General features: G+C 48.5%; 1 protein-coding gene across 1 annotated transcript; it reads right to left on the bottom strand.

The window, feature by feature from the left end:
* Positions 1 to 382: 382 nt before the first annotated feature.
* Positions 383 to 15,073, bottom strand: LOC149331955 (uncharacterized). Its single transcript, XM_089556955.1, has 8 exons — positions 15,031 to 15,073; positions 13,425 to 13,468; positions 11,429 to 11,510; positions 10,965 to 10,993; positions 4,425 to 4,479; positions 2,457 to 2,500; positions 2,216 to 2,309; positions 383 to 516 (listed from the first exon to the last, which is right to left on the bottom strand). Exons 1-8 carry the CDS (start codon positions 15,071 to 15,073, stop codon positions 383 to 385), a joined length of 525 nt encoding a protein of 174 aa, XP_089413081.1.
* Between the last annotated feature and the right edge of the window lie 10,213 nt (positions 15,074 to 25,286).

The following is a 25,286-nucleotide window of genomic DNA, read 5'->3' as shown; positions in this document are numbered from 1 at the left end:
ACATGGCTCCTAGGTTCATTTTTTCTTCCTCTATCTGAAGCAATTGGTTTTCTCCTATCTTTTTTAGTTCCCGAGCTAAACGCGTGTGACACGCTTTGTTAGCGGGCAACAGTGTGAGCCATTAAAGGCTTTCGCCTTAATATCTAAAGGCATACAGCGCATGCTCATTTTCTGGCAGTTTGATCTCCGGAAGAAGTTTCGGGACGCTCTCTCGTCACGATTTTCCGGATTTGTGTGCAAGCATCAGAAAGAAATATAAGTTAATAGAAGAGAAGAGCTGGACATGTTCCAACCAATCTGGCACCCCTGTTGCTGGAAGCAGTGTTAGTTGTAGTAAAAATAGCTGATATATAGAGTCCCAGACAGTGGCTTTTGTTTTTTTTTATGCAGGCATATCCGGGGGACCGGTGAGAACAGAAGCGGCGGTGACGCAGGCGTCGCAGGTGTATCCGGTCACGTCGTCCACACGCACAATGCTGTTGGGGCTGCACATGCGGTCAAAACGCTTCGTCACACCTGAAGAAAAGACAGAGATGTCGGTGTGGCGCAATATTACCAATGGCGAAAATGAAGAATATACTTTTCGTTTGCAGAGATGTAACCTTGTGCAAATAGTTGAGACAGTACGCTTCAGTATACGTGGAGTTCTTTTCACCTTGTCAGGTGAAAGCAAGAGCAGTTTACTCCATGCTGTTCTCCAGTGAGCACAGACTACTTAACCGATCGCGATCATCATGGACATTATCACCATTATCATGATCCATACATCAAACAAAGGCAAGGCCGCATTCTAGCCGCCGTTGTGGATCAGTGGATGCGGCGTTCGGCTGCTGACCCGAAAGACGCGGGCTCGATCCCAGCCTCGGCGGTCGAATTTCGATGGAGGCGAAATTCTAGAGGCCCGTGTACTATGCGATGTCAGTGCACATTAAAGAACAACCCCAGGTGGTCTAAATTTCCGGAGCCCTTTTCCGGAGCCTGAGTCGCTTTGGGACTTTAAACCCCCATAAACCATAAAACATCATTCCACCGCGAAGGTTTTCATCGTTGGGAAATAAGGAACGCATGCTGACGCACGTGATCTTGTCAACTAAAAAAAAAATACCACACCATTTCTAGAACATTATCAAGAGCATTTCGAATTCAACATTTCGTTGCACACAGCAGAAGTTGCGGATGCTGCGTTCATGAAACAAGAGGTAGTCCCTAAGACGTGAAACATAGATGAAACATTGGTCAATAAACTGATTGATTGATTATTTGATTGATTCTTTGGTTGACTAACTGATCGAACGATCGACTGAATTACTGATTGACTGATTGGTGGATTGGTTTCGTTTAGTCTGGTTAATTGGGGTTTAACGTCCCGAAGCAACTCAAGCTATGAGGGACGCCGTAGTGAAGGGCTCCGGAAATTTCGACCACCTGGGGTTCTTTAACGCGCACTGACTCGCACAGAACACGGGCCTCTACAATTTCGCCTTCATCCAAATTCGGCCGCCGCGGCCGGGATCGAACCCGTGTCTTTCGGGTCAGCAGCCGAGCGCCGTAACCACTGAACCACCGCGGCGGGGTTGATTAATTAATTAATTAATTGATCGACTAATTGCTTGCTTGATTGATTGATTTATTGCAAAAGTTTCTATGGCACAACTACAGGGGGATTCTCACGATATAGTCACTGTAGAACTGAGCAGATTGTCGTCAGCGAAGAATTGCCACGCTGCGAAAAAAAAAATATTTCTGTGCTCGCCACCATAAAATGACGTGCGCTTCGATAAGACAGTTGCGAAAGCGTTGAGCTTGATTCAGCTTGAGTCATTCATAAAGCAGCGCGAACTAGACAAAGATGAAAAAAGGGATCAAAGACCAGAATTATTTAGCCATTGCCCTTGTCTTGTTCGCGCTGGTTTGAGAACGATGAGCCAAAACTCACCCATGCTTCTACGCTGGCACATGTGAGGCGTCGTTTTGGTACTCGTTAAAGAAGCGAAGGCATTTAAAATTAATCCGAATCCTTCTATTACGACGCCCCTCAAGTTAAGGTGCAGCTTTCTGACGTAGAACCCCAAATTATGATACCACCTCTACTAATAAACTTTGCCCTCTGAAGGCATTTCTTTACTGGCAACAATTTCGTCGCGATGAGCGCCTAAATCTTGCATTTAAACTAAAACCTACGCAGAGATTTTTCCTGGATTGCTATAGCACTTACAGAAGGCCTGGTGTGTTCCGTAGCACGGACACTGCTTGCATTTTCGTCCGACAAATCCGTAAGCGCAGTAGCGGCTGATCGGACACTTGGGAGCCTGCGTTTTTAACGTGGATTAGTTTGCAATGCGCAAAACCAAGAAGCCTTAGGTCAGCATCTCGCGCACACATTGTGACTTTATATTTGACTTCCTGACACCACATATTGGTGTCCTTCTATGCGATAGCGTGAGTGCGAAGGTTACCTTGGAACCGCCGCACCTCGTCTCTTCGTTTTCAAGGATCAGGCCTGCGTTGCAGAGAAAGAGATAAGGTCCCTTATAAGAATGGTCTATAAACAGTCTATAGACTTGCTATTTACTCTATTGACTTCATTTAGATATTGCATTGCTTTTATCTATTCATAGTCTATAGACTGCCTAAAGGCAAAAGTCTACTAAAATTTATGGCCATGAATCTATAGATTGTCTATAGACTCTGTGGCATTTGTATTGACTGTTCTCTAGGATTTCTCTATAGACAGCCCATAGATTTCATAGAGAGAAGTCTGTCTATGGACTGACAAACTTTTTTTTATAAGGGGCTAGTCATCTCTGTTTAGTCTGTTTAGTTCGTTAGGAAGGAAGTTTGCAGTGAGACCGTTGGCAGGTAATTAATTAGAGCAGGCGACTTTTCTCAACCTAACGCTCTTTTGGCTTGGCTTGGAACAGTACCTGGCATCATGTGTTTTGTTACAGATCCGCAGATGGGAAGAAAATAAGATGCAAGTTACTAACGAGGTAATATCGACCTCACTGGGCGTCCGAATAAATCCAGTAAAGCTGACATTTCGCGTCAAAGAAGGAAAATTGCCAGTGGTTTAGCTCGGCTATGCCAGGATATACACAGCGAAGGCGAGCGCAACGCAACGACGAGGCAAGTGGTGTGACGTCATGCCAGATGGCGCGTAATAGCGTGGTTGGGGCACTAAAGCTTCATTGTAGGTTGTCGCTTGCGCTGGTCCCACCCCCGTATGTGATTTTATGCAGTCACAATTCCTCTATAAGCCATAATAGATAGAAGATCAGTAGGATGCAATGCATACAAAACTCATATGTAGTTCAAAACAACGGAGAAAAGCAGCATATACACCCTATAGTAGATACAACTCAAGAACGTAGCGACTTTAATCCGTCAAAGGACCCCTCCTTTCAGCCAATGGCGTCGGCCGATTCTCACCAGCCTGCTAGGGTGACAGTGCAGGGAGTGGCAGATGAAAGGGGATATTCCCTTCCATTCATTGTCGAGGATAGCTCCCTCATTGCACTGCAACGCTAGCAGGCTCATCAGTATTAGCGAATGCGATTGGCTGGAAGAGGGTCCTTTGACGGGTTAGCCCTTGTAAACATGGTCTATATACAATCTATAGACTTCTTGTAGACTCTTTGCCTTCCTATAGATATTTCTTTTCGTATATTTATGATTTGATTTATTGGGTTTAACGTCCCGAAGCGACTCAGGCTATAAGGAACGCCGTAGTGAAGGGCTCCGGAAATTTTGACCACCTGGGGTTCTTTAACGTGCACTGATATCGCACAGTACACGGGGCTCTAGAATTTCGCCTCCATCGAAATTTAGTCGCCGCGGCTGGGATCGAACCCGCGTCTTTCGGGCCAGCAGCCGAGCGCCGTAACCACTGAGCCACCGAGGCGGGTTTTTGTCTATTAATAGTCTGTTGACTGTCTATGGACAAAAGTCTGCTAAAAGTGTATGGCCATAAACCTATAGATTGTTTAGAGACTGTCTATAGCATTTGCATTGCCTGCAGGCTGTTCTTTAGGATTTGTTTATAGAGAGTCTGTTTCTAGAGTGTTTAAATTTTTTTTTGTAAGGGAAAGCGACTTCGTTGACAATTTTTATCCGACTACGTACTATACACCATAACAATAACTAAATACGAATAAAGCGACAAAAAATCAGGAAGGATGCATGCACTTCGCGGAGCCCGACGCGTAAAGGCGGTGAAAGGGTACGTTAGGTAAATCTAAGCTTTGTAAGGCTTGTGAATCTGCCAAACTTTTGTCTCGTTGTGCAGCAATGCAAGCCTGTTGTTAAATTTGGCCATTGTGGACTCCGTACAGCTTTACCAAGGGCTCGAAATATTTTGCGGATGTTTCGTGTTCAGTTCGGTTTCCTACAGTCGGTCAGCGAATTTCATTTTTTTTTAAACTTACACTCGTACGGTGCTTCCGGGCAGTCTCTGAACCGGCACTTGTAGCCGGCGTGGCACTGTAAGGGTGGATGGAATTGATATACGTAAATTTAGATAGATTAGTTAGATAGATGGATAAACTTGATAGATGTTATGACCATGTAAACTTAGGCAACACGAACTCATTTACTTTGCAAATTTAGTTCGTCTATAAGATAACTGCGAATTACGCACAATGCTAGCAGGTTAGCAATATACATTTTAACCTTTTCAGGCCCAAGTTACCATTTCTTTCTTAAAATAAAACTCTTCTCCTCGAAACAGTGAACATCAGGCCCGAAAAAACTATTATGTTTGCTAAGCAAAATAACTCAATAATTTTTACATAGGTGCACAGTTCTGCAAAAAGCGCCACAGTTGCAGAATTTGGAAACAAATGTCCTTTTATTGTTTTTTTCCTAAGGTGCACATTATGGCAGATGCCAAGAATAAATAATATTGTTGCGGAAAAGAATATATTTACAGATATTTACAAATAGACAAGAACAGCTGCGAGCGGCACCGAGAACACAGTCCGAAATTCGTTGTCGTCTTCTACTCTTCGCACTCGTGCCATCGCTCTTCGTCGTCGTCGTCTACCCGCATCAGGACCCCCGGCTGCTGAAACGCCGTCTCGGCGTTAGGGCGGCGACGTATGAGCGTCGTGGTAAGGTTTAAGGCGACAGACGTGGACGATGTCGGTGGTGGCGCCAGATGACGAGGGCGAGGTTTCAAGGGGAGCAATTTCATAGTTCACGTCGGTAACACGGCGCACGACACGGTAAGGGCCACGGTAGTGCGAAAGGAGCTTCTCGGAGAGACCGACGCTGCGAGAGGGCGTCCAGAGAAGGACGAGTGATCCTGGGGTATATTCGACGGCCTGGTGACGGCGGTCGTAGGCTGACTTCTGGGAAACTTGAGAGGCTTGGAGCCTACTACGTGCTATTTGGCGCGTCAGCGTGGCCTGGGAGATGGCGTCCCGAGCGTAAGCAGTGGTGGGGGCTGAAGAAGGCGGCATGAGTGTGTCCAAAGGCAAGGTGGGATGCCTACCAAACAAAAGGTAGAAAGGAGAATAGCCTGTTCTGTCATGAAGGGAAGAGTTATATGCAAATGTCACATAAGGCAAGGCTGCGTCCCAATCTCGGTGGTCTGGCGATACGTACATGGCTAACATGTCGGTGAGCGTGCGGTTGAACCTTTCCGTAAGCCCATTGGTTTGTGGGTGGTAAGCTGTCGCGAGCTGGTGCTGCGTGTCACACGAACGAAGAATGTCGTGAACTACTCTGGATAGAAAATAACGACCGCGGTCGGTGAGCAGTTGACGAGGGGCGCCGTGGTGAAGGATGACGTCTTGCAGAAGAAAATCGGCAACATCGGTAGCGCAGCTGGACGGTAAAGCACGCGTGATGGCGTACCGAGTCGTATAATCAGTTGCGACAGCGATCCACTTGTTGCCGGAGAGGGACGTCGGAAAAGGGCCAAGAAGGTCGAGGCCAACACGGTGAAAAGGTTCAGGAGGTATGTCGATGGGTTGCAGAAGACCGGCAGGCAGAGTGGAGGGCCTTTTCCGACGTTGACACAGGTCGCAAGCGGCCACGTAACGCTTGACGGAACGATAGAGACCAGGCCAAAAGAAGCGATGCCGCACCCGAGCGTACGTGCGGGACACGCCAAGGTGACCGGCTGTCGGCAGATCGTGCAGTTCTGCAAGGACAGAAGAGCGTAGACGTTGGGGTATCACGAGCAGGAGCGGAGGGCCATCGGAGCGTAGGTTTCGGCGATACAAAATGCCGTTCTGGAGCACATAAAGGTTCAGAGACGGAGATCGGTTTGCAGAACGGATGCCATCAAAGATAGGTCGTAAAGATGAGTCGTGACGCTGTTCGTTGGCAATATCAGCAAGATCGGAGATAGCTAAGAGGCAGGGCAGGGTCTCAGCGTCCTCTAGGTCAGGTGGTTCCACAGGGTATCGGGATAAGCAGTCAGCGTCCTGGTGATGGCGCCCTGACTTGTACACGACGGAGTATGAGTATTCTTGGAGGCGCAATGCCCAGCGAACCTCTGTGGGAGACGACGGGTCAAAATGTGCTAAGATGGGCGGAGTGGTCAGCAAATGGACGAGAGATGAAAATGAGTTCTCTTGAGCAGGGCCCCAGGTAAAGGGGGTGTCGTTCTTCAGAAGATCGGTGAGGGGACGAGCGATGCCGGCGAAATCTTTGATAAAACGGCGAAAATATGAACACAAGCCGACAAAGCTGCGCACATCTTTTGACGACCTTGGAAGAGGAAAGTCCTTCACAGCTTGAATTTTGATGGGATCTGGGCGTACACCAGAAGCGTCGACGAGGTGTCCGAGAATAGTGAGTTGGCGACGACCGAACTTGCATTTCGATGAGTTCAGCTGAAGTCCGGCGTTACGAAACACTGTCAGAATATTAGAGAGGCGCTCGAGGTGCGTGGCAAAAGTAGGCGAGAAAACCACAACATCGTCTAGGTAACAGAGGCAGGTGGACCATTTAAAGCCACGAAGAAGGGAGTCCATCATTCATTCGAAGGTAGCCGGGGCGTTACAGAGGCCGAACGGCATGACTTTAAACTGGTATAAGCCATCAGGCGTCACGAAGGCGGTCTTCTCGCGGTCCTTTTCATCAACGGCAATTTGCCAGTACCCCGATCGAAGATCAATTGAAGAGAAATATTTGGCGCCGTGGAGGCAATCTAAGGCATCATCGATCCTTGGGAGTGGATATACGTCTTTTTTTGTGATGCGGTTGAGGTGCCGATAATCAACGCAGAAGCGCCAGCTGCCATCCTTCTTTTTCACCAGGACGACTGGTGAAGCCTAAGGACTTGACGAGGGCTCGATGATGTCTTTTGCGACCATCTTGTCCACCTCTTGATTTATGACGGTGCGTTCGGCGCTGGACACTCGGTACGGACGTCTGCGGAGAGGAGCGGAGAGGAGCGGAATCGCCGGTGTTTATGTGATGCGTCACCACAGAGGTCCGAGCCAAAACACGGCTATCAAAGTCGAAGATATCGCGGAAAGATGATAAGAGGCACCTAAGATCGCGAGCTTGCATCGGCGGTAGGTCAGAAGCGATCATGTCGGCGTAGTCGTCCGTTGGGTTCGCTGTTGATGGGGCCGCAGGCAACCGGCATTGCTGAGTGGAAGGTAAGCAGCTGTCCACCACTGATATCACACATTCGGCAGCAGGGCACAGCGTGGCGAGTGAGATGCCTTGCGGGAGCGGTTGGATGGATGAACCGAAGTTCAGGACCGGAAGGCACGCTCGGTTGGCCGACATTGTAAATACAATGTGTGGAAGCGCAATGCTGCGCGTCAGGGCGACGTCAAGTTCCGGAGTGACTACGTAGTGACCATCAGGTACAGGGGGAACAGATGAGAAAGAAATGTAAGTTGCGGCTTTAGGCGGTAGACGGACAAAGTCGACAGCACAAAGACGGCGTATAACTGGGGACGGCGACTCAGCAGAAAGAGGAAGGTCAAGCTGAACAACATTAGTGGCGCAGTCAATGAGGGCTGAATGCTCAGACAGGAAGTCGAGGCCAAGAATGACTTCATGAGGGCACTGGTCCAGAACAGAGAACAGAACGGATGTATGGCGGCCGGATATGGTCACACGGGCTGTGCATAGTCCAACAACATGAGGCGTTCCGCCGTCGGCAACGCGGAGAACGGCTTTGGGTGCAGGGGTCAGTACTTTTCGTAGGCGGCGTCGTAGGGCTGAACTCATGACGGATACGTGCGCGCCTGTATCGATCAGGGCTCGCACAGGTACTCCATCGACATGAATGGCGAGCAAATTATGGTGTGCGCGAAGGGCTAATCGAGGATTTTGGGACTGGGGCTGTACTGCAGCATCACCTCCAGACTCTGCAGCGTCTAGTTTTCCGCTTGCGAGCGTCCGTAGGGGCCAGGAGAGGAGCGACGGCGTTGGGGCGAGCGAGACTGGCGACGGAGGGGGGACGGGGAGCGGCTGGAGCGGGGAATCTGGCCGTCGACTGTAGCACTGTGCTGGGCTGGAGGGGGCGTGTAGTGGCTGGGCTGTTCGTCGTCGCGGTGGGAGCTGAGAGGACGGTATGTGCTGCGACGGGACCAATAATTTCGACAGTGACGGGAGATGTGGCCAATGCGGTGGCAATGGAAACAAATGGGCCTGTCGTCGGTTGTCCGCCAGTCGTTAGGGTTTCGGCGACGTGGAGTGAAGTACGAAGGTCGTCCAGGAGCAATCGCAGTGATTTCGGGTGGTGGTGAAGACCGTACAGGGCTGACGGGCTGGAAACCAAGGTTGGCAAGCTCTTGGCGGACGACAGCTTGTACCAGAGAGATGGTAGGTAAGCGGGTGTCGCCATCATGTAGATGCTGGGGGGCAGGGGACATAGCTTCGAGCTCGCGTCGGATGATGCGGGTCACATTTTCTGGGGGCGCTGGAGTTGCCCGGTGTCGCAGGTCTTCACATGAAGAAGTCGCAGCCGTGTTGGGGAGGCGTGTGTACGGCTGGCTAATACGCCTGCTTTTGGCTTCCTCGAAGCGTCGACATTCCTTAATAATTCCGTCGACTGTAGTGCAGCTCTTGTATACGAGCAAGTTGAAGGCATCGTCGGCGATTCCCTTCAACACGTGGCCGACTTTGTCAGACTCGGGCATGTTGGCGTCAACTTTGTGACAGAGGCCCAGCACATCTTGAATGTACGACACATAGGACTCCGTAGATGTTTGAGCTCGGGAGGCGAGGTCCTTCTTAGCGGCAAGCGTTCGGCCGAGCGGCCGTCCAAACAATTCGCGGAGTTTCTCTTTGCACACGTCCCAGCTGGTCAGATGGTCTTCGTGTGTCTCATACCAGACCCGGGCGGTGTCTTTTAGATAGAATATTACATTTGCGAGCATAAGGGTCGGATCCCAGCGGTTGTAGGTACTCACTCGCTCGTACATGTTGATCCAGTCGTCGACGTCAGTGTTGTCGGTGCCAGAAAATGTCCCAGGGTCACGAGGGGGGAGAAAGAACGAGTGATGTCATGGCCGGGGCTGAGGTTTGCTGGGCGGCGTCGTGGGTCATGATGACTGAAGGCAACTGGCGGCCGCTGCGGAGCTCCGTCGTCGGTAGACGTAGGGGAAATCCGCACCTCCACCAAATATGTTGCGGAAAAGAATATATTTACAGATATTTACAAATAGACAAGAACAGCTGCGAGCGGCACCGAGAACACAGTCCGAACTTCGTTGTCGTCTTCTACTCTTCGCACTCGTGCCATCGCTCTTCGTCGTCGTCGTCTACCCGCATCAATATTATTATGCGTTATGAATTTCTTTTTCTTTCTGACAGTACCGAATAATCGCTTCCAAGCTAACTATTTCGAGGAATATTACCTACTACTTTCCGATTATGGCTTTCTGGTTGTTTTTACTGGCTTACTCCTAACATAAAAAAACACCCCAGTTGCGAATTGATGGGCGCTTAATTCCTATGAAACGGAGAAAACATTGGCAGGCATAACAGGATCAGAAAACGCTTTGAGTTACTGCGTACATAACTGCTACATAACGTTAGAAAAGGTCTGCACCTGAAGCATGGCTCACGCTCTATGGGTGGCAAAAGTCTCCAGGGCGCTCTAGCCCGCAACCAAAGTGCATAGTTTTGTTATCTACCGCTGGTTCGAAGCCACAGCTGTGAAAGTGGAAGTTGGACTTGACATCTCTTATGTGTACTAGTGATGACCAGGCGACCGTAGGGAAAAATTGCCGCAATGTGCCTAGATCAATACTCGTGCGTCCTGGAGACTTTCGTCCTCGATGGTACGTCAAACAGTACCACCACGGAACAGTAGGACTCAAGTTTGCATCTTTAATGACTGCAGAAACACTACAATAATTATAAGAGATTGTGCGTAATGGCTCACTACAAAATGGCACAGTAAGCCCATTTGCTCCGGGGAATACGACAGCGAAGTTAGCTTGCGCGAGCAGCAGTCACTAGAAAAGCGGTCTCGGTCGGTAATTGAGCTGCTTTACGAGAGCAAGGGCCCGTGTACATAAGAAAATACCCTTTATTACCTTGGTGAAAACTTGGTATGACTTGAGCATGGTTGTGTTTGTTATGTGTTTTCAGATGACACTGTGCAAGCGTTAAGTCTCAGTGGAGCGAGGCCTCATCGGCCGCAATTGGAACCAAGACCACGGAATCAGCAGCAAAACGCAACAACCGCTGAACTACACCAGTGAGGAATTTCCTCTGAAAGTTAGAATATTTTGCACGCCAAAACGGCCTGGCCAGTGCCTTTAGGTCAGATTTCGCTATTCTTCCTAATTTTGCTCCAATAAAATTACAAACAGTGCCCCTCCAACTCAAAGAGGCTCTACATGAGTAATAATTTCTGTGGATTGCATTGCATGAGGCGCTCGCTGTGGTGGTTGAAGGCAGCGTTCTGCTCAAGAGACACAGGAAAGCGATCTGAGAGAGGGTCCACATTGAGATAGCCAGGACAGAAGTAGTATACTTACAGAGCACGAAGTCCCGTTCACGGGGATGCCTGAAATCGAAATGCAGCAAATCAAACTGTGCTCTTGCTTGCGTGCTCCTTAGAAGGGCACTGGGGGAAAATTGAAGCTGATCTGTATCGATTGGTTTACTCACAGAAACGACAAATGTGCTACTGCCTGCCTGCCTGTCTACGTGCATGAGTGCATGCGTGCGTGCGTGGGTGCGTGCCAGTGTGCGTGAGTGCGTGCCTGCCCGCCCGCCTCTCTGTCTACGCCTCACCGTCAGTCGCTTCCCAACTGTGACTACAGACTTATTTACGTTATTGACGTCACTAGTTGGAATCGAATGGCCGGGTAAAAAGTGCTATTTTGAAACAATTTTAGCAGTGATAATCGTGTCAAACGTCAACACAGTAATGAAGTAGCTACAGAACACGTGGAGAGAACCAAAGATCCTGCGTAATCAGTGCGGTACTGTGGCTTACAGTATTTGTTGGTCTCGCACTGTGAGCTTAGGGCGTAATTGCGATGAGTGACACATCTTGTCTGGTTGGAGCAGTCAGCGTCCTGTGGAGAGAAACAAACAAATAAAACAGAAAAAAATTGAAGAACGCTCGGTGAGTGACGTTTTCGGTTAATAATGCTTTGTTGCTATTCCAGTTATGACTGTAAGGTATGAGGTTCATTCCTAAAAAGTAGGACTCAGGACTTGGTTGTATGAGCTGTGCTCTAAAAAAAAGGAAAAATGATGCCTAAATGCTCTATTACGACTCGAAAAACTTCCGCCACTGCATATCCGCCTTTTTTGTTGCATTGAAATAACAGTGCTGTCAAAGCAGCCGCCAAGTAACAGGCAACTTGAAAGTCTCAATAACAATTTTTTTTAAATGTAGCGTTGCGATGGCGAGATTTAAAGGACTAGCACGCTTCTAGCCGTGGTATGTTTCAGTTTACTGCGAATATTTAGATGTCGAACGTCTCGCACTGATGCGGTGATTTAACATTGAATCATGCTGGTGGTATTCACTGGGCGGAAGCAACATCATGATTGTTACCAAACAAGATATATCCTTTGTCTCGTGGTTTAAGCGTCAGAAACCCCTTTTTTATTTCATCTGGCTTCTAATATAAAGGTCTCTTACTGTGTCCATTTGGACAAGCGGATGCACAGGTTTATTTATGCTTTTTGTCCTCTGCTCCACAAAAAAGGAGCAACTAAAATATATATCTCACACAAATTAAGATTTTCTTTGCAGTAGTACACTGCGTTTATCAAGAGAACTTATCGCCTCTTAGCTTCTCGTCTTGAATCCCTCCATATCTAGCTCAGAGAAGGGGTGGTATTACTTGATATGTACTCAGTATTCGGCCATTTATTTCATTATTACTAACAACTAGCGCTCCCGATGGGCACCAGTGAAGAAAAGCTTGAGGCACAACGCGGAATAAAGCAGCAGCTAATCAGGCGAAAGTAGCAACCACAAAAAAACTAAACACAAAACCAACGACTAAGCAAGACAAAGGGCAAAGCAAAAGGGAAGAGAACAGAGTAATAAAAAATAAAAGACAACGCTAAAATGCATAAATGAAAACTTCAAGGGCACCTTCAAATTTTGGTGTTGAAATAACTTCTAAATGTAGCCATTTCAAATGATAAATTACGCATGTTACTTCGACACTGGAAATCCCTCAAGTTTGTGCCTTATCAATTGCATCTGGTAGGCACATCATAAGGGACGTAAAAACAGGTAAAAAGTTTATAAAGCGCAAGCGTAACGAAGGTGCACGCCACTTTTAAATCTACATTTAACTGCTCCTTAGTTCTAATGGAGACCATAATTAGAGGTTTTAAAACGCAATATCAATATACTTTAGGCCGGAGTTGTCAGCTGAACCTTCGCTGCTTTGCGATGAAGTTTCAGAATTTTGGTAGTATTGACATGACATACGTTGACCTATAATTATGATACGTCGAGTTTCTTGCACATGGTATGAACTGAATTCGCGGAACTACTTGTGCATAAGCTTGTTAATTACGCGCAAGAACAGCAGCAGGGGTCAGTTACATCATCATCATCATCAGCGTGACTAAGCCCACTGCAAGGCAAAGTCCTGCCCCATGTTTCTCCAATTAACCTTGTCCTTTGCCAGCTGCAACCACCGTATCCCCGCAAACATCTTAATCTTATCCGCTCACCTAACTTTCTGCCTCCCCCCCCCCCACCCCCCACTACGCTTGCCTTTTCTCACGCTTAACTTACCAACACTTGCGAACAAAATGATTCAAAGCTTTTGCGAACAGCGAACTGGTGTTATGTCGCAAAACCTTCGAAATCCAGAAAATTAGCGCTTTAGATACTAAGGCAGGAGTGTTATAGAATGTGCCCAAAAAAGGCGTTCAGTGCGGCGGAAAAGATCACGAAAAAGTAAGAAGTATTTTGGGAAATTAGTGGGTAAGGACTATAAGTCCTTTTTACTTACACTCGAGCACAGGGTGACATCAGCACAGTGATGAGGCACTGCGACTGTTAGAACCAATTTCGTGAATATTAGTGCTATATTCCTGTCAACGGACCAAGCACTTGAAATCCAAAGAACAGTACAGGAAACAGATGTAGCAGTTCAAGAACACTGTACACTCGACGGACGGTGCTGTTGTAGATGCGGGACTAAAGGGGAAAGAGGTTTACATTTTCAACATAATCTTAAACTGACATTCAAATGAAGGAAAAGAGTCATAGAAGACAGTCGAAATAATGAAGTCTTTGCCGAAGGTCTCCATAGAACCACCCATAATATCGGCGCAAATGAGGCAAGCATAGAGAAAGGAAACTTCACCGCACACATAACACTTTCGTAGCAGACCATATTTTGGCCTGCATTTTCTCTCCTGCCTATTAGGCTTAGCTACCTGCTGCTGAGGAAAACACTGAAATGGCTCTCTCCCGCAACGCTCCTTGTTACTAGTAGGCTGTTTTGATAAAGGACTGAGAATCAAAATATTCTGAACCAGTGCTACGTCTGCTTCTTTGAGAGTGGAAAATCATTTCCCTCCCCTGTCCAGCACCTCTTCAATATAGAATTCCTGCAAGACTAAAAATTGTCCAGATATAGCCGAGCTTGAGGCTAACATATTGTCTTACATGCATCCTAAGATACGTTCTTTGATCTGAAAAGTTGGTCGCAGTTCCTCATATGCAAGGAAAATTCTGAAGGGTTAACTAGATGGTTAAGCTGTAAAGCTGTAAAAGAGGACATGTCTATGGCTGTCTAGTCATGATAGGAACTGTTGTTGTGCACTGACAGCTGGAAATCAAGATTGAACACGTGACGAATGGAAATTGAAGCAAAGTGACGCACGCATGTAGCACTTAGATGTTGATTCGCACTCTCCGCAAATTCGCTTCGATGTGCGGCCAGGTAGTACGCACTGGCGTTCCGCTTGACTGTTCACCTTAAGAGTTGAACGCTGCCGAGAATTGGGGACAGCCTCATCGTGTGCCTCTAAGGATAGCAGCCTCTCAATTTTTGTTCTGCAGCCACTCAGTCATTCTCGTTTTTCTTACGTCACGGATGACGTCAACGCGCTATTTTTGAATATTCAAAGCCATGCGCCACATCGCGGCACGGAAGGTAACTACTAGAAGCTCTTGCCTGCAATTCCTTGTAATGGACCCATATACATTTTTTCCCCACAGACATGAGGCGGTCCCAGCCAGAAGTTAAAATATTCGGCGTGAAAAGGAAGATGCCACGCCTGCTCCATCCGAACTATTCCTTTCTCGAGAGTTCAATTGTTCATTAACCAAAATGGGTATATCACCGTCACTGGTTCCTTTCTGTTGCACTTTGACAGTTTTATCACTGGCCGTCTCTTTCAAGCGACCGACGCAAGTTTTTAAGGACACTAAAACAGGGAGAGCGTTTTAAGAATAAAGAAAACTATTCGGTATGGCGCTTTTCTAGTCTGCAGAAGATTTTCCGGTCGCCGCTAACAAAATTATAGCATGCGCCCAATCTCCACATTTTTACCACAATTCATGGGAGAGGTTGGTGCTAATGTGAAGCATGCTAGTGGGGTACTTACGCAGTGCAGTCAGCAAACTGACGAGTGCTGCGTAGCCGAGCATGTTTCAAAGGCCGTCGCAGGTGTTTTGATGCTAGTGTTGTTTCGAACTTCTTCTTCTATACAAAGCAAACGATGACCATGGTATTTCGTTCCGCTGTTGCGAGCATAATAGGCCGAATAAAACGAAGAAGGAATGACACGCTATAAAATGCGCCTCACAAGACTATCTGCGTATCTTCTAAGGATGGTATGCAGTGTGGTAAAACAGCAGCTGTGATCACACGGTGGCAGATTGCAGAATGATACTAAATCCAGAGAATAGTCGAGGGTCACATCTCTGGTCCATCAATTTAATTTTGCAGAGAAGAAAGAGGATTACCTGATTTGAGGGTGTAGGTTTCATTGTGTCTTCTTGGCTGTGTAGTCTTTCAAAATAAACTTTTCAATTGTAAATCAGCGCTTGCATCGAGTGCGCCTGTTTTCTTCGTCTACCCTAGCGCTGTTTGATCTTCCAAAAGTATATGGAAATTAAGCCCCAGACAAGAACCATACACTTAAAACAAAAATACAAAACTGCGCTTCTCATTCATACCTTCGGATTAAGAATCGGGTTAGATAAGACGGGTCGGAAAAATAGTTTTTCCTATCTCTGCAGTAAAACCGTATGGGGAAAAATGATAACTTCCAGCGAGCAGTGCGTAATATCAGAAGCGCACGCACCTTCCACCTATGCACTGTGCAACCAGCCATTGAGCACTCAACTACAGCCGGGCACAGTCGCTAGTGCGCTTTAGAAAAGAGCGGAGAGTTCAAAGGACACGAGAACAAATATCAGCCGCAAAAATGATAACAATGCACTGGACGGTGGTGAAGTTACAGTGTAGTGACGATAACGACAAATTCCTACCGTGGCCAGCCCCTAGACTCGTGCGCAGCGTGGCACCGAGCACTTTATGTTTTGCGCTAAACTTTCTCAGCTCCGTCGCTTCAGCCATGCACCGTGGTCTCTTTCTCGTAAAAAGAAACAACAAAAGACGCAAATGGTAGCTCAAATGCTTTCCCGTGATTTAATCGTCATCGCCATTGACCAGATTACGTGCACTGATGAATACGGGACTCCTCAGCACTAAATCTCCCTATGAATAGAGCTCTGCAAGCTCTGTCGCTGTTTATAGTGAATGCTGATCCCCAGAACTAAAGTACAGTGCCACCAATTGTTATAATCAAATAATAGTTACAATGAAAGGCCGCCGCAGTGGCTCAGTGGTTATGGTGCTCGGCTGATGACCCGAAAGACGCGAGTTCGATCCCGGCCGCGGCGGCTAGAATTTTTTTGGAGGAGAAATTCTAGAGGCCCGTGTACTGTGCGATGTCAGTGCACGTTAAAGAACCCCAGGTGGTCGAAATTTCCGGAGCCCTCCACAACGGCGTCTCTCATAGCCTTAGTCGCTTTGGGACGTTAAACCCCACAAACCAAACCAAACCAGTTATAATGAAAGAAGCAAACAAACTTTGCAATTTCTTCGGACTTTTTATAACGAAGTCCATCTCAGTTGCTGTAAGACTTCGATGCAGCTGCTTTTTGTTGGGGATCTTTATTTCGACCTGCATCTGCATCCAGCCGAAGAACAACGTTCCGAACTGAGTCAACTATTAATTACTCGTTGTCGCCGATCCTTTGAGAGTACATAGCATTAGCTGCTTTCGTAGGCTAATTGTGTGTGACAAGCAGGCCTTCAGCTATAGCGACTGGCAGTGAGCACGTCGGTGTGGGAGAGGTACCCCTGGCACAGGGAGTCGATGGCACCCAGAGGCAAGACCGCGACGCTCTATTCGTCGCAGGGTTGAGATTCCTGCTCATGAACACCTGTGCGAGGGAGGCGGAAAGTGAAGGGCGGAAGAGGAAGGAAAGCTTGTTGTGAGACGAGCGTGATTCCAGCAATAATAACCATATTATTTGCTGTTTTTGCTTTCGTTGTAATTATAGCAATTATGCTGGGATCAGAACTAGATTTTCGCTGAATTGTTTTACATAGTCGCCAAAGATTTGCGCAAGAAACACGAAATCCTAAATGCAGTACTCTGGTACGGTTGTAAGATCACTAGGGCAGCGTTTTGAGATATCTGGTGAAACGTAGTAAGGGGTACACCACGCGAAAAAAAAAACACTGTTAAACTACAACTCACTCTCGCGCTGTGCATTGCAGATCGTCTTCTTCAGCGACTAATAGTACTATTAAACTAGTGTTCGATCTTTGAGCTATGTTGCGATAGTGACAGAAAGATGTGCGCAGCATGTGCGGACGTGGACAACGAATACACGTATATGTTGAAAACATTGCTGCAGAAACGCGGCACTGGAGCATAGGGTAAAATGGCATTTATGACGAAAAAGTTGAAGACGCGCAGCACTGGCTCGCCGGGTCAGTGGTGCCATTAAGCCTGAGGACATCATCATCATCATCCTCAGTGGACGCCTCAATCGCGCTTTCAGGTACGTGGCGGTGCTGTCAACCTGCAAAAAACTGCCCTTTCGCACAATATTTCATGCTTAGTAATGCTGAGCCATCAGCCACTTTTATTCGTTTTTCGTGGAACCTGTCACGGCTGACGACTATGAATACTTCTCATCAGAAAAGGCAGCCGCGGTGGCTCAGTGGTTATGGTGCTCGGCTGCTGATCCGAAAGACGCGGGTTCGATCCCGGCCGCGGCGGTTGAATTTCTTTGGAGGAGAAATTCTAGAGGCCCGTGTACTGTGCGATGTCAGTGCACGTTAAGGAAGCCCTGGTGGTCGAAATTTCCGGAGCCCTCCACTACGGCGTCTCTCATAGCCTTAGTCGCTTTGGGACGTTAAACTCCATAAACCAAACCAAACCAAACTTCTCATCAGAAAAAGAAAGAACGCCAACTCAGACACAGCTTTGTATTCCCCGTAGCAGGTGCAGGGAGAAATGCATTGCAGCTCGGTATTTTTGTATGCGCAAAGCCGTCCTGCATTGCAATAAGGGCCCCGCGTAGTGAAAGCGACGCAAGGCCGCTCCAACATCCCTTGCCTCCTTCGCGCATGCAAGCCGGCCGCTTCCAAGCCCCTAATCAACACAAACCTTTAACAGAAAGATAAAAAAATAACAGCTCCACAGCTGTGACTGTAGACGAAATCGAACTGCGCAAAGACCAGTAGACACGTGCATGTAAACGCACACAGCGACGTGTATTTTCAACTTTGCGTGCATACCGTTGTGTCGCTGTGTGCGCGTTCCTGTGTATCGCTTTTGTCTTGGTGTTTGCGCAGGTCTTAATAATTAGCCGCAGCGTAAGCCAATACAGCGTAAATGTATTGCCTCAGCTATGACTGCCGCTCCAGTCAGATGGCTTTAACCGCGACATTAATCCCTAGTACCGAATGCAGCGCTGTAACCTTACAGGTCGCGTACTGTTTTTTCGGGTAAAAAACTCTGCCTCTCCCGTAAACGAGAGTAGAGTAAGCATGAAATGTTTACGGGCCTAATGTCATCTCGGTGGACACCCGAACCGCACCGTACAGGAAGGGAGGAACGCCACCACCCGTTCAGCGCGATGCCTTGCCATTTGAACGCAAGGTTTTTTGAGGAAAGGAAATGGCGCAGTAATTCTCTGCCATCTCGGTGGACACCCGAACCGCACCGTAAAGGAAGGGAGGAACGCCACCACCCGTTCGGCGCGATGCCTTGCCCTTTGAACGCAGCGCTTCTCCCCCGGGCCCCTGTGCGCCTGCGCGGCTTTGCTTCGATGCGCGAAGCCCCTAAGAGATCACGTACGACAACGAAGTGTATCGTGGCATTTATGTGCTTTTTGCACGCGTTATTAGAAATCGGAAATTATAAATCCGTGCATTAACAAACGCACCGCTCGACTGATATCTTGATAAACATTGAGAAGGCACTGGCAGCAGTTATTTTTTGTGACTCGTTTGGAGACCAACCGGCGCTTGCATGCCGGTCGCGTAGGAGGGCTTAGAGAGTCTCGTTAAATCTCGTTAAGTCTCGTACGGTGCCCGGATGTTCTCGTTTCAGAGCCCGGATGAGTGGATTTCAGTGCCCGGATGACTGGATTTCAGTGCCCGGATGATGGCTCTCGGTCTCGGCGTGACGTCACCACACTGCCGACAACGGGAGCTAAAAGCATTTCATGCTTAAAAAACTACTACAGCCTGCTGACCTTTAGACACAGAGGCCTTTTGGCCTCTGTGTCTCTGTGTGTAGGCCTATGTGTCTTACCCAAAATTTTCTGCACCTGGCTGTCGGCTGGCGCAACTGCAAATTCGTGTGTCATTTGAACTCACCGTACGTAGCAAAATGGGCATACTCTCGGAAATGAATACTGCGTGCAGCCACCGCGGTGGCTCAGCGGTTATGGTGCTCGGCTGCTGACCCAAAAGACGCGGGTTCGATCCCGGCCGCGGCGGCTGGAATTTCTTTGGAGGAGAAATTCTAGAGGCCCGTGTACTGTGCGATGTCAGTGCACGTTAAAGAACCCCAGGTGGTCGAAATTTCCGGAGCCCTCCACTACGGCGTCTCTCATAGCCTTAGTCGCTTTGGGACGTTAAACCCCATAAACCAAACCAAACCAATACTGCGTGCCTCACTTTCCTCTTTCCTCTCCCGCACCGCCCTTTTATTGTATATGCCTTTGCAACAGCAGCAATGTACATGTTGCTTTGCGAACCTGCACCTACCGGAATTTTGCTTGCATTGCTGTGGGGCATAGAGCACGGTAAAAAGACGCCATACACCATGCCAGCCGTTTGGTAAACACAGCTGGCACGAGCTTTGCTGTTTATCCAGGAAGCTCATGCGATTAGAAAACATTCACTGTGACCTTTCGAATAGCGCGTGCCCATTTCTCATAACCTGACGACGGCGGCAAATGTCTGTTTGGTGCTAAAGCTTTTTAGCGAACACGAATATGCGCACACGAGGCCTAAAGTTTGTCGGGCATTAAGAAATGGCGAGACATATATAGCGCGCGTTTCCTTACTTGTAGAGGTGGTGAAGTCTAGCTCTATCTATTCCTTCTATCGATGCGAGCTTATTCAGAGCATATCGGACGCAGTCTTCAAAATGAAGCAGCCACCAAACCACTCACTTCCTTACGCTAGTACCGTGTAATCTCTAGAGGAGCGGTAAAAGGCAGTGGACCTTTCCCAGCTCACCTGCTTCGAACCAAATGCATGCCGTCGCTACATTCTTCGACGCGATAGCTCGCTTTAAATGGCAATGTGCACTTTTTTTTTGCACACCCTCTCTAATATGCCATGGTGGAAGCGACAGCTATCCCTTTTTTTTTTTCAGATAATTCGATGACTATCACTATTTTAAGTCTAGCTATATACTGTGGACATTAATGTAACAGCAACTACACCCGGCGAAGAAGTTTTCCACCTTTTTGTCTGCTTTTACATAATCTTCTGTTCTCAAAAGTGTTTCTTCTTGAAAAAGCGAAAGTTGCTAATGCAATCACCTTTGTCATCAATAATTACAAAAAAAGTTTGTTTTAATTACCCTCTTCTACTGAGCCCTTCTACTGAGCTGAGCACCCATGTTCGAACCCGACCCCGGCGGCCGCGTTTCGATGAAGAGAGAGAGAGAGAGAGAGAAAACTTTATTTACAAAGGAATTCGGGGCACGCCCCAGGGCCCCCCACGACCCCACTGCACTCAAGTGTTTATGTTCCTGAGGTCCATAACACTGGCAGCACGGCCGGTGGCGATGGTCTGCACGGCCGGGTCCTCCGAATGCAGCAGGGTCTCCCAGTCCTCCCAGGTCTTGAGGTTCTCTAGGTCCCGCGGGGGAGGGTCCGCCGGGCAGAGGGAAAGGATGTGGAGGGAAGAAGCGAAGGGTTCTGGGCATAGGGCGCAAGCAGGAGTGGGGAAGGAGGGATGATAGTGGGTTAGAGTAAGGGGCGACGGGAGAGTATGTGTTTGTAATCTGCGCCAGAGTGTTGCGTGTCTGTTATCTAGGGAGGGGTGGGGCGGGGGGTAGAGCTGGCGAGAGGCTCTGTATGCCTGGGTCAGCTCACTGAATGAGTGCATGCGATCCTTCGTGAATCCCCGATCCGAGGCCACCTGAGCCCGGTTTAAAGAACCTCGGGCTAAAAGGTTGGCGGCCTCGTTTCCGGGATTCCCGGAGTGCGCAGGCACCCATATCAGCTCCACTTGGCGGGGCGGGGGTGCATCGGGCGAGTCCAGTATGCCAAAAGCAGGGACATGAACTCGGCCTCGAGCAAAATTTAGAATCGCAGTTTTAGAGTCAATTAAAATATACCGGGCTTCCGTGCGGGTTATAGCAAGTGCAATGGCGGCTTCCTCTGCAGCCTCTGGGGACGTATCTGGAGGGAGAGGTAGTGTGAGGAGGGTGGATGAAGAGGAGTCCACCGCAGCTGCTGTCGCTTCATCACCCGTGCAGGCAGGGTCCACCCACACGGCGTCCGGCTGGGGGCCGTACGCTCGATGAAGTGCCTTCGCACGGGCTCTGCGGCGCTGCTCATTGTGGGACGGGTGCATATTCCTCGGGAGCGGCCTGATGAGGAGCTCTCGGTAAGGGATCGTGGGATGGCGAGGAGGGTTGGGTCGTTGGCCGGTATTTTGATTCCGAGGGTGTCCAGGATATACCAATCCAGGATGACCAATCCAGGAGGGTGTCCAGGATGACCAATCGATCACCCACATTACGAAATACTTCAACCAGTGCTGGAGGGAGGGTAACCTCCCGCAGTCCTGGCGCCACGCGAAGGTAATATTTATACCAAAACCCAACAAACCACTCACCATTCAAAACCTTCGCCCGATTTCGCTAACCTCATGCCTCGGGAAGCTCCTCGAGCATGTTGTGTTAGCGAGACTCACAAGTCACATGGCGGACAACAATCTCTACCCGCATAGCATGGTGGGATTCCGCCCTCATCTATCCGCTCAGGATGCCATGCTGCAACTCACACACGACCTTTTTGACCTGCTTCTTCCAGGTCACACCAAGGCAGTCTTAGCTTTGGATCTCTCCAAAGCTTTTGATCGCATTGAACATCAGGCGATCATGACTGCTCTATCCCCATTGAATGTGGGTGTGCGCACGTATGCCTACATTCAAGCATTCCTGACTGACCGCACGGCTGAGATACACTTCGGGCCTCTGTCTTCCACCTCCTACACACTTCAGAGTACCGGCACCCCTCAAGGGTCCGTCCTTTCCCCCTTTCTCTTTAACATAACCCTCATACCCCTCGCCCGGAAATTGGCAACTATTCCCCACCTCAAGCACACTCTTTATGCCGACGATATCACCCTGTGGACCACCCACGGCAGTGACGGCGACATAGAGAACACCTTACAGGAAGCAGCCACCCTCACCCAAAATTACGCACGGACCATCGGACTGTCTTGCTCCCCAGAGAAGTCCGAACTGCTCCTCATCCGGCCTAAGAACCACCGCTGTCCCCGCTCCCCCATTGCCATTGAATTGAATGGTTACCCGGTACCTGAGGTTGGCACCCTCCGTGTATTGGGCTTGCACATCCAGAACGATGGCAAAAACACCACTACCCTCAAGAAACTCAAGCAGGTTGCAGGCGCGATATCGCACCTCATCCGCAGGGTTTCGGGACATCATAGAGGCATGAAAGAGCGCGACCTATGTCGCCTCATTCATGCCTTTGTCCTCAGCCGTGTACTGTACACTACCCCATACTTACAACTATCCAAACATGACATAAACGCTTTGGATGCTTTGATTCGCAAGGCATTCAAGGTAGCACTTCATCTTCCCCTCAACACACCCACAGACAGATTACTAGGCCTGGGCCTCCACAACACGATCGGGGAACTCGTGGAGGCCCACCGACAGGCCCAATACATCAGGCTCACAAAAACTTCCACAGGTCGGTATATCCTGGACTCCCTGGGAATCAAAATACCGGCCAACGACCCAACCCTTCTCGATGAAGACGAAACGCAAGAAGCGCACGAGTGCTGTGCGATGTCTGTGTCCACTAAAGATCACCAGGGGGCCGCAATTATTCTGGAGACCTCCACTACGGCACCACTTTCTCCCTTTCTTCTCTCACTCCCTCCTTTATCCCTTCCCTTACGGCGGGGTTCAGGTGTCCATCCATATATGTGAGACAGTTACTGCGTCATTACCTTTCCTCAAAACAAATTTTCACCACAGCGGCGCTTTCTTTCGACTTAATGCCCCTTCATGACACCCTATAGTGTACACGCCCACTTGACGGACGCCATGGCTAGGCAAGCTGCAGGTTTCGTGGTTCCGCCGTTTACAGAGCGCGCAATGCATTGAATGGTGCGTACGCAAGCTTAGTTAGAGCGCTAAACTAAAAGCGCCTAAAAGACATTCAGTTCGGCACCATCTGTGAATCTCATTCAAGTGGCCACAGGGAATAACCCGATTTCAAAGCGCTCTTTATCCCCTAGTAACATCAAGGATTTCTACCCGAACGGCGTCACTATCACCGTCATAGTCTGGCATAACTGAAAACTCCAGGGATCACACGCTGGCCAATAATATAAAGATAACGTATGTGTAGGCTTGGGCTGCAAAACACATGGGCACCTGGAAAGACGAGCTCTGAAAAACTGACTACCTGCGGCCATGTCATGTTGATATGCTTAAAAGTCTCCGCCGTCTTGTGGCCTTCCGTCTTTATTTGGCCAGGGTGCTGGCGAACAACCAGAGAATTTATTCTTTATCCAATCTTGTGCGGTGTTCTGTGTGGTGTGCGTAAGGATACCCTTTGTGCATTTGACAGTAATAAGAGTAGGAATGTGTAGATGACATATTGCTGTGTTTTGTGTGGATTCAGCTTATGTTGTCTAGAATGCCATTCACTTCGGAACAGAACAGCCAACTCGCTAGCCTCTGGAGTGTCGACCAGGAACCAAATATTCAAAGGATATCCATACGACCTGAGATAAATATAACTTTGTCATAGTCTACACTGCTGTTCATTGAAGATGTTGGCTGCTGTATAGAAGGGGGGGGGGGGGGGGGGCAGGTAAAGGATAGGCTGCTATTGATTGTGGTAAAATCAACATGAAATCTCATCGCGCCATTGGTTCAGTGGGGCTGGTTCAGATAAAAGCAAGTATTGCAATTACATCGAGACTAAAAACAACTGGACAAAGACCATAGACGTGAGCAGTTTCGCAAAGCCTCCATAAATTCTCTTCTTGCGATAAGTTTATTTTCAAGAAAAGCATCTGGGCGAGATTGCATGGAGACATATCGCAGATTTTAGCAGCCCGAAAGACTCATGTATTTTGGCCACATGTGCGCATGCGCCGGTCCCGTCTCGCTTCCTGTGTGTGCGCTCTTATTCGACCCCGTCTTTAGCGTCGTTCAAATCTGCTGCAGTACGATTAATTCCCAAAAATGTCTGAAACAGCGGCGTAGTGTCCGAAGGTTCGAGCTCTAGTTATAACTGCCGTTTTATCGCGTATACTTCCTCGTGAGAAGTGGCATTCTAAAATCATCTGGAGCTCATATGCCGGCGGAGCTCGAGTTGGACGTCCCGCGGTAGCTGAAAAGCGCTCCAGATGGCAGCACTGGTGCACTCAAAATTCCGCTATGGCCAAGAGGGTCCACCTTACGCGATATGATTTCAAGAAATGTACTGGTTTTCCCGAACTTCACACATCCCTTACCTGTCTAAAACAAGAAACAAAATAGTCAAGCAGCCGCGGTGGCTCAGTGGCTATGGTGCTCGGCTGCTGTCCCGAAAGACGCGGGGTCGATCCCGGCCGCGGCGGCTGAATTTCTTTGGAGGAGAAATTCGAGGCCCGTGTACTGTGCGATGTCAGTGCACTTTAAAGAACCCCAGGTGGTCGAAATTTCCGGAGCCCTCCACTACGGCGTCTCTCATAGCCTTAGTCGCTTTGGGACGTTAAACCCCATCAATCAATCATCAATCAATCAACAAAATAGTCACAAATAAGAGTACAGGGCGACTGGTCCGGTGGGTCAATCTGAAGCACCTGCGGCCGTAAATTGAATTCGGCTGGGTCCGTTAAAGCGCACCGAGAGGAGATGAATTAAATATGTCAGCAAATTGTTTTCATGGTTCTTTCGACCTTACGTCGGCAGCCACTGGAGCGTGTGTTAGAGCAATTTGCAGCGGAAAACACCATGCACGGTAGTTTCAAAGAAACATTGTTCTTCACGGGAACGTCACTGTCTTTTATTACAAGGATGACAGCAGCGACCGCCTATGCTTGAGACAGGTG

This window comes from Amblyomma mixtum, chromosome 8 (genome assembly GCF_055824585.1).
Source record: "Amblyomma mixtum isolate Tamu chromosome 8, ASM5582458v1, whole genome shotgun sequence".
In the NCBI taxonomy this organism is placed as follows: domain Eukaryota; kingdom Metazoa; phylum Arthropoda; class Arachnida; order Ixodida; family Ixodidae; genus Amblyomma; species Amblyomma mixtum.
This window is presented reverse-complemented; position numbering and strand designations above follow the sequence as displayed.

Coding starts and splice junctions, on each gene's coding strand:
- LOC149331955 (XM_089556955.1), bottom strand. CDS start 15,073: ATGCTCGGCTACGCAGCACTCGTCAGTTTGCTGACTGCACTGC. Junction 2,501..4,424: donor CCCGGAAGCACCGTACGAGT/GTAAGTTTAAAA, acceptor TCTGCAACGCAG/GCCTGATCCTTGAAAACGAA. Junction 517..2,215: donor CGGAACACACCAGGCCTTCT/GTAAGTGCTATA, acceptor TCTTTTCTTCAG/GTGTGACGAAGCGTTTTGAC.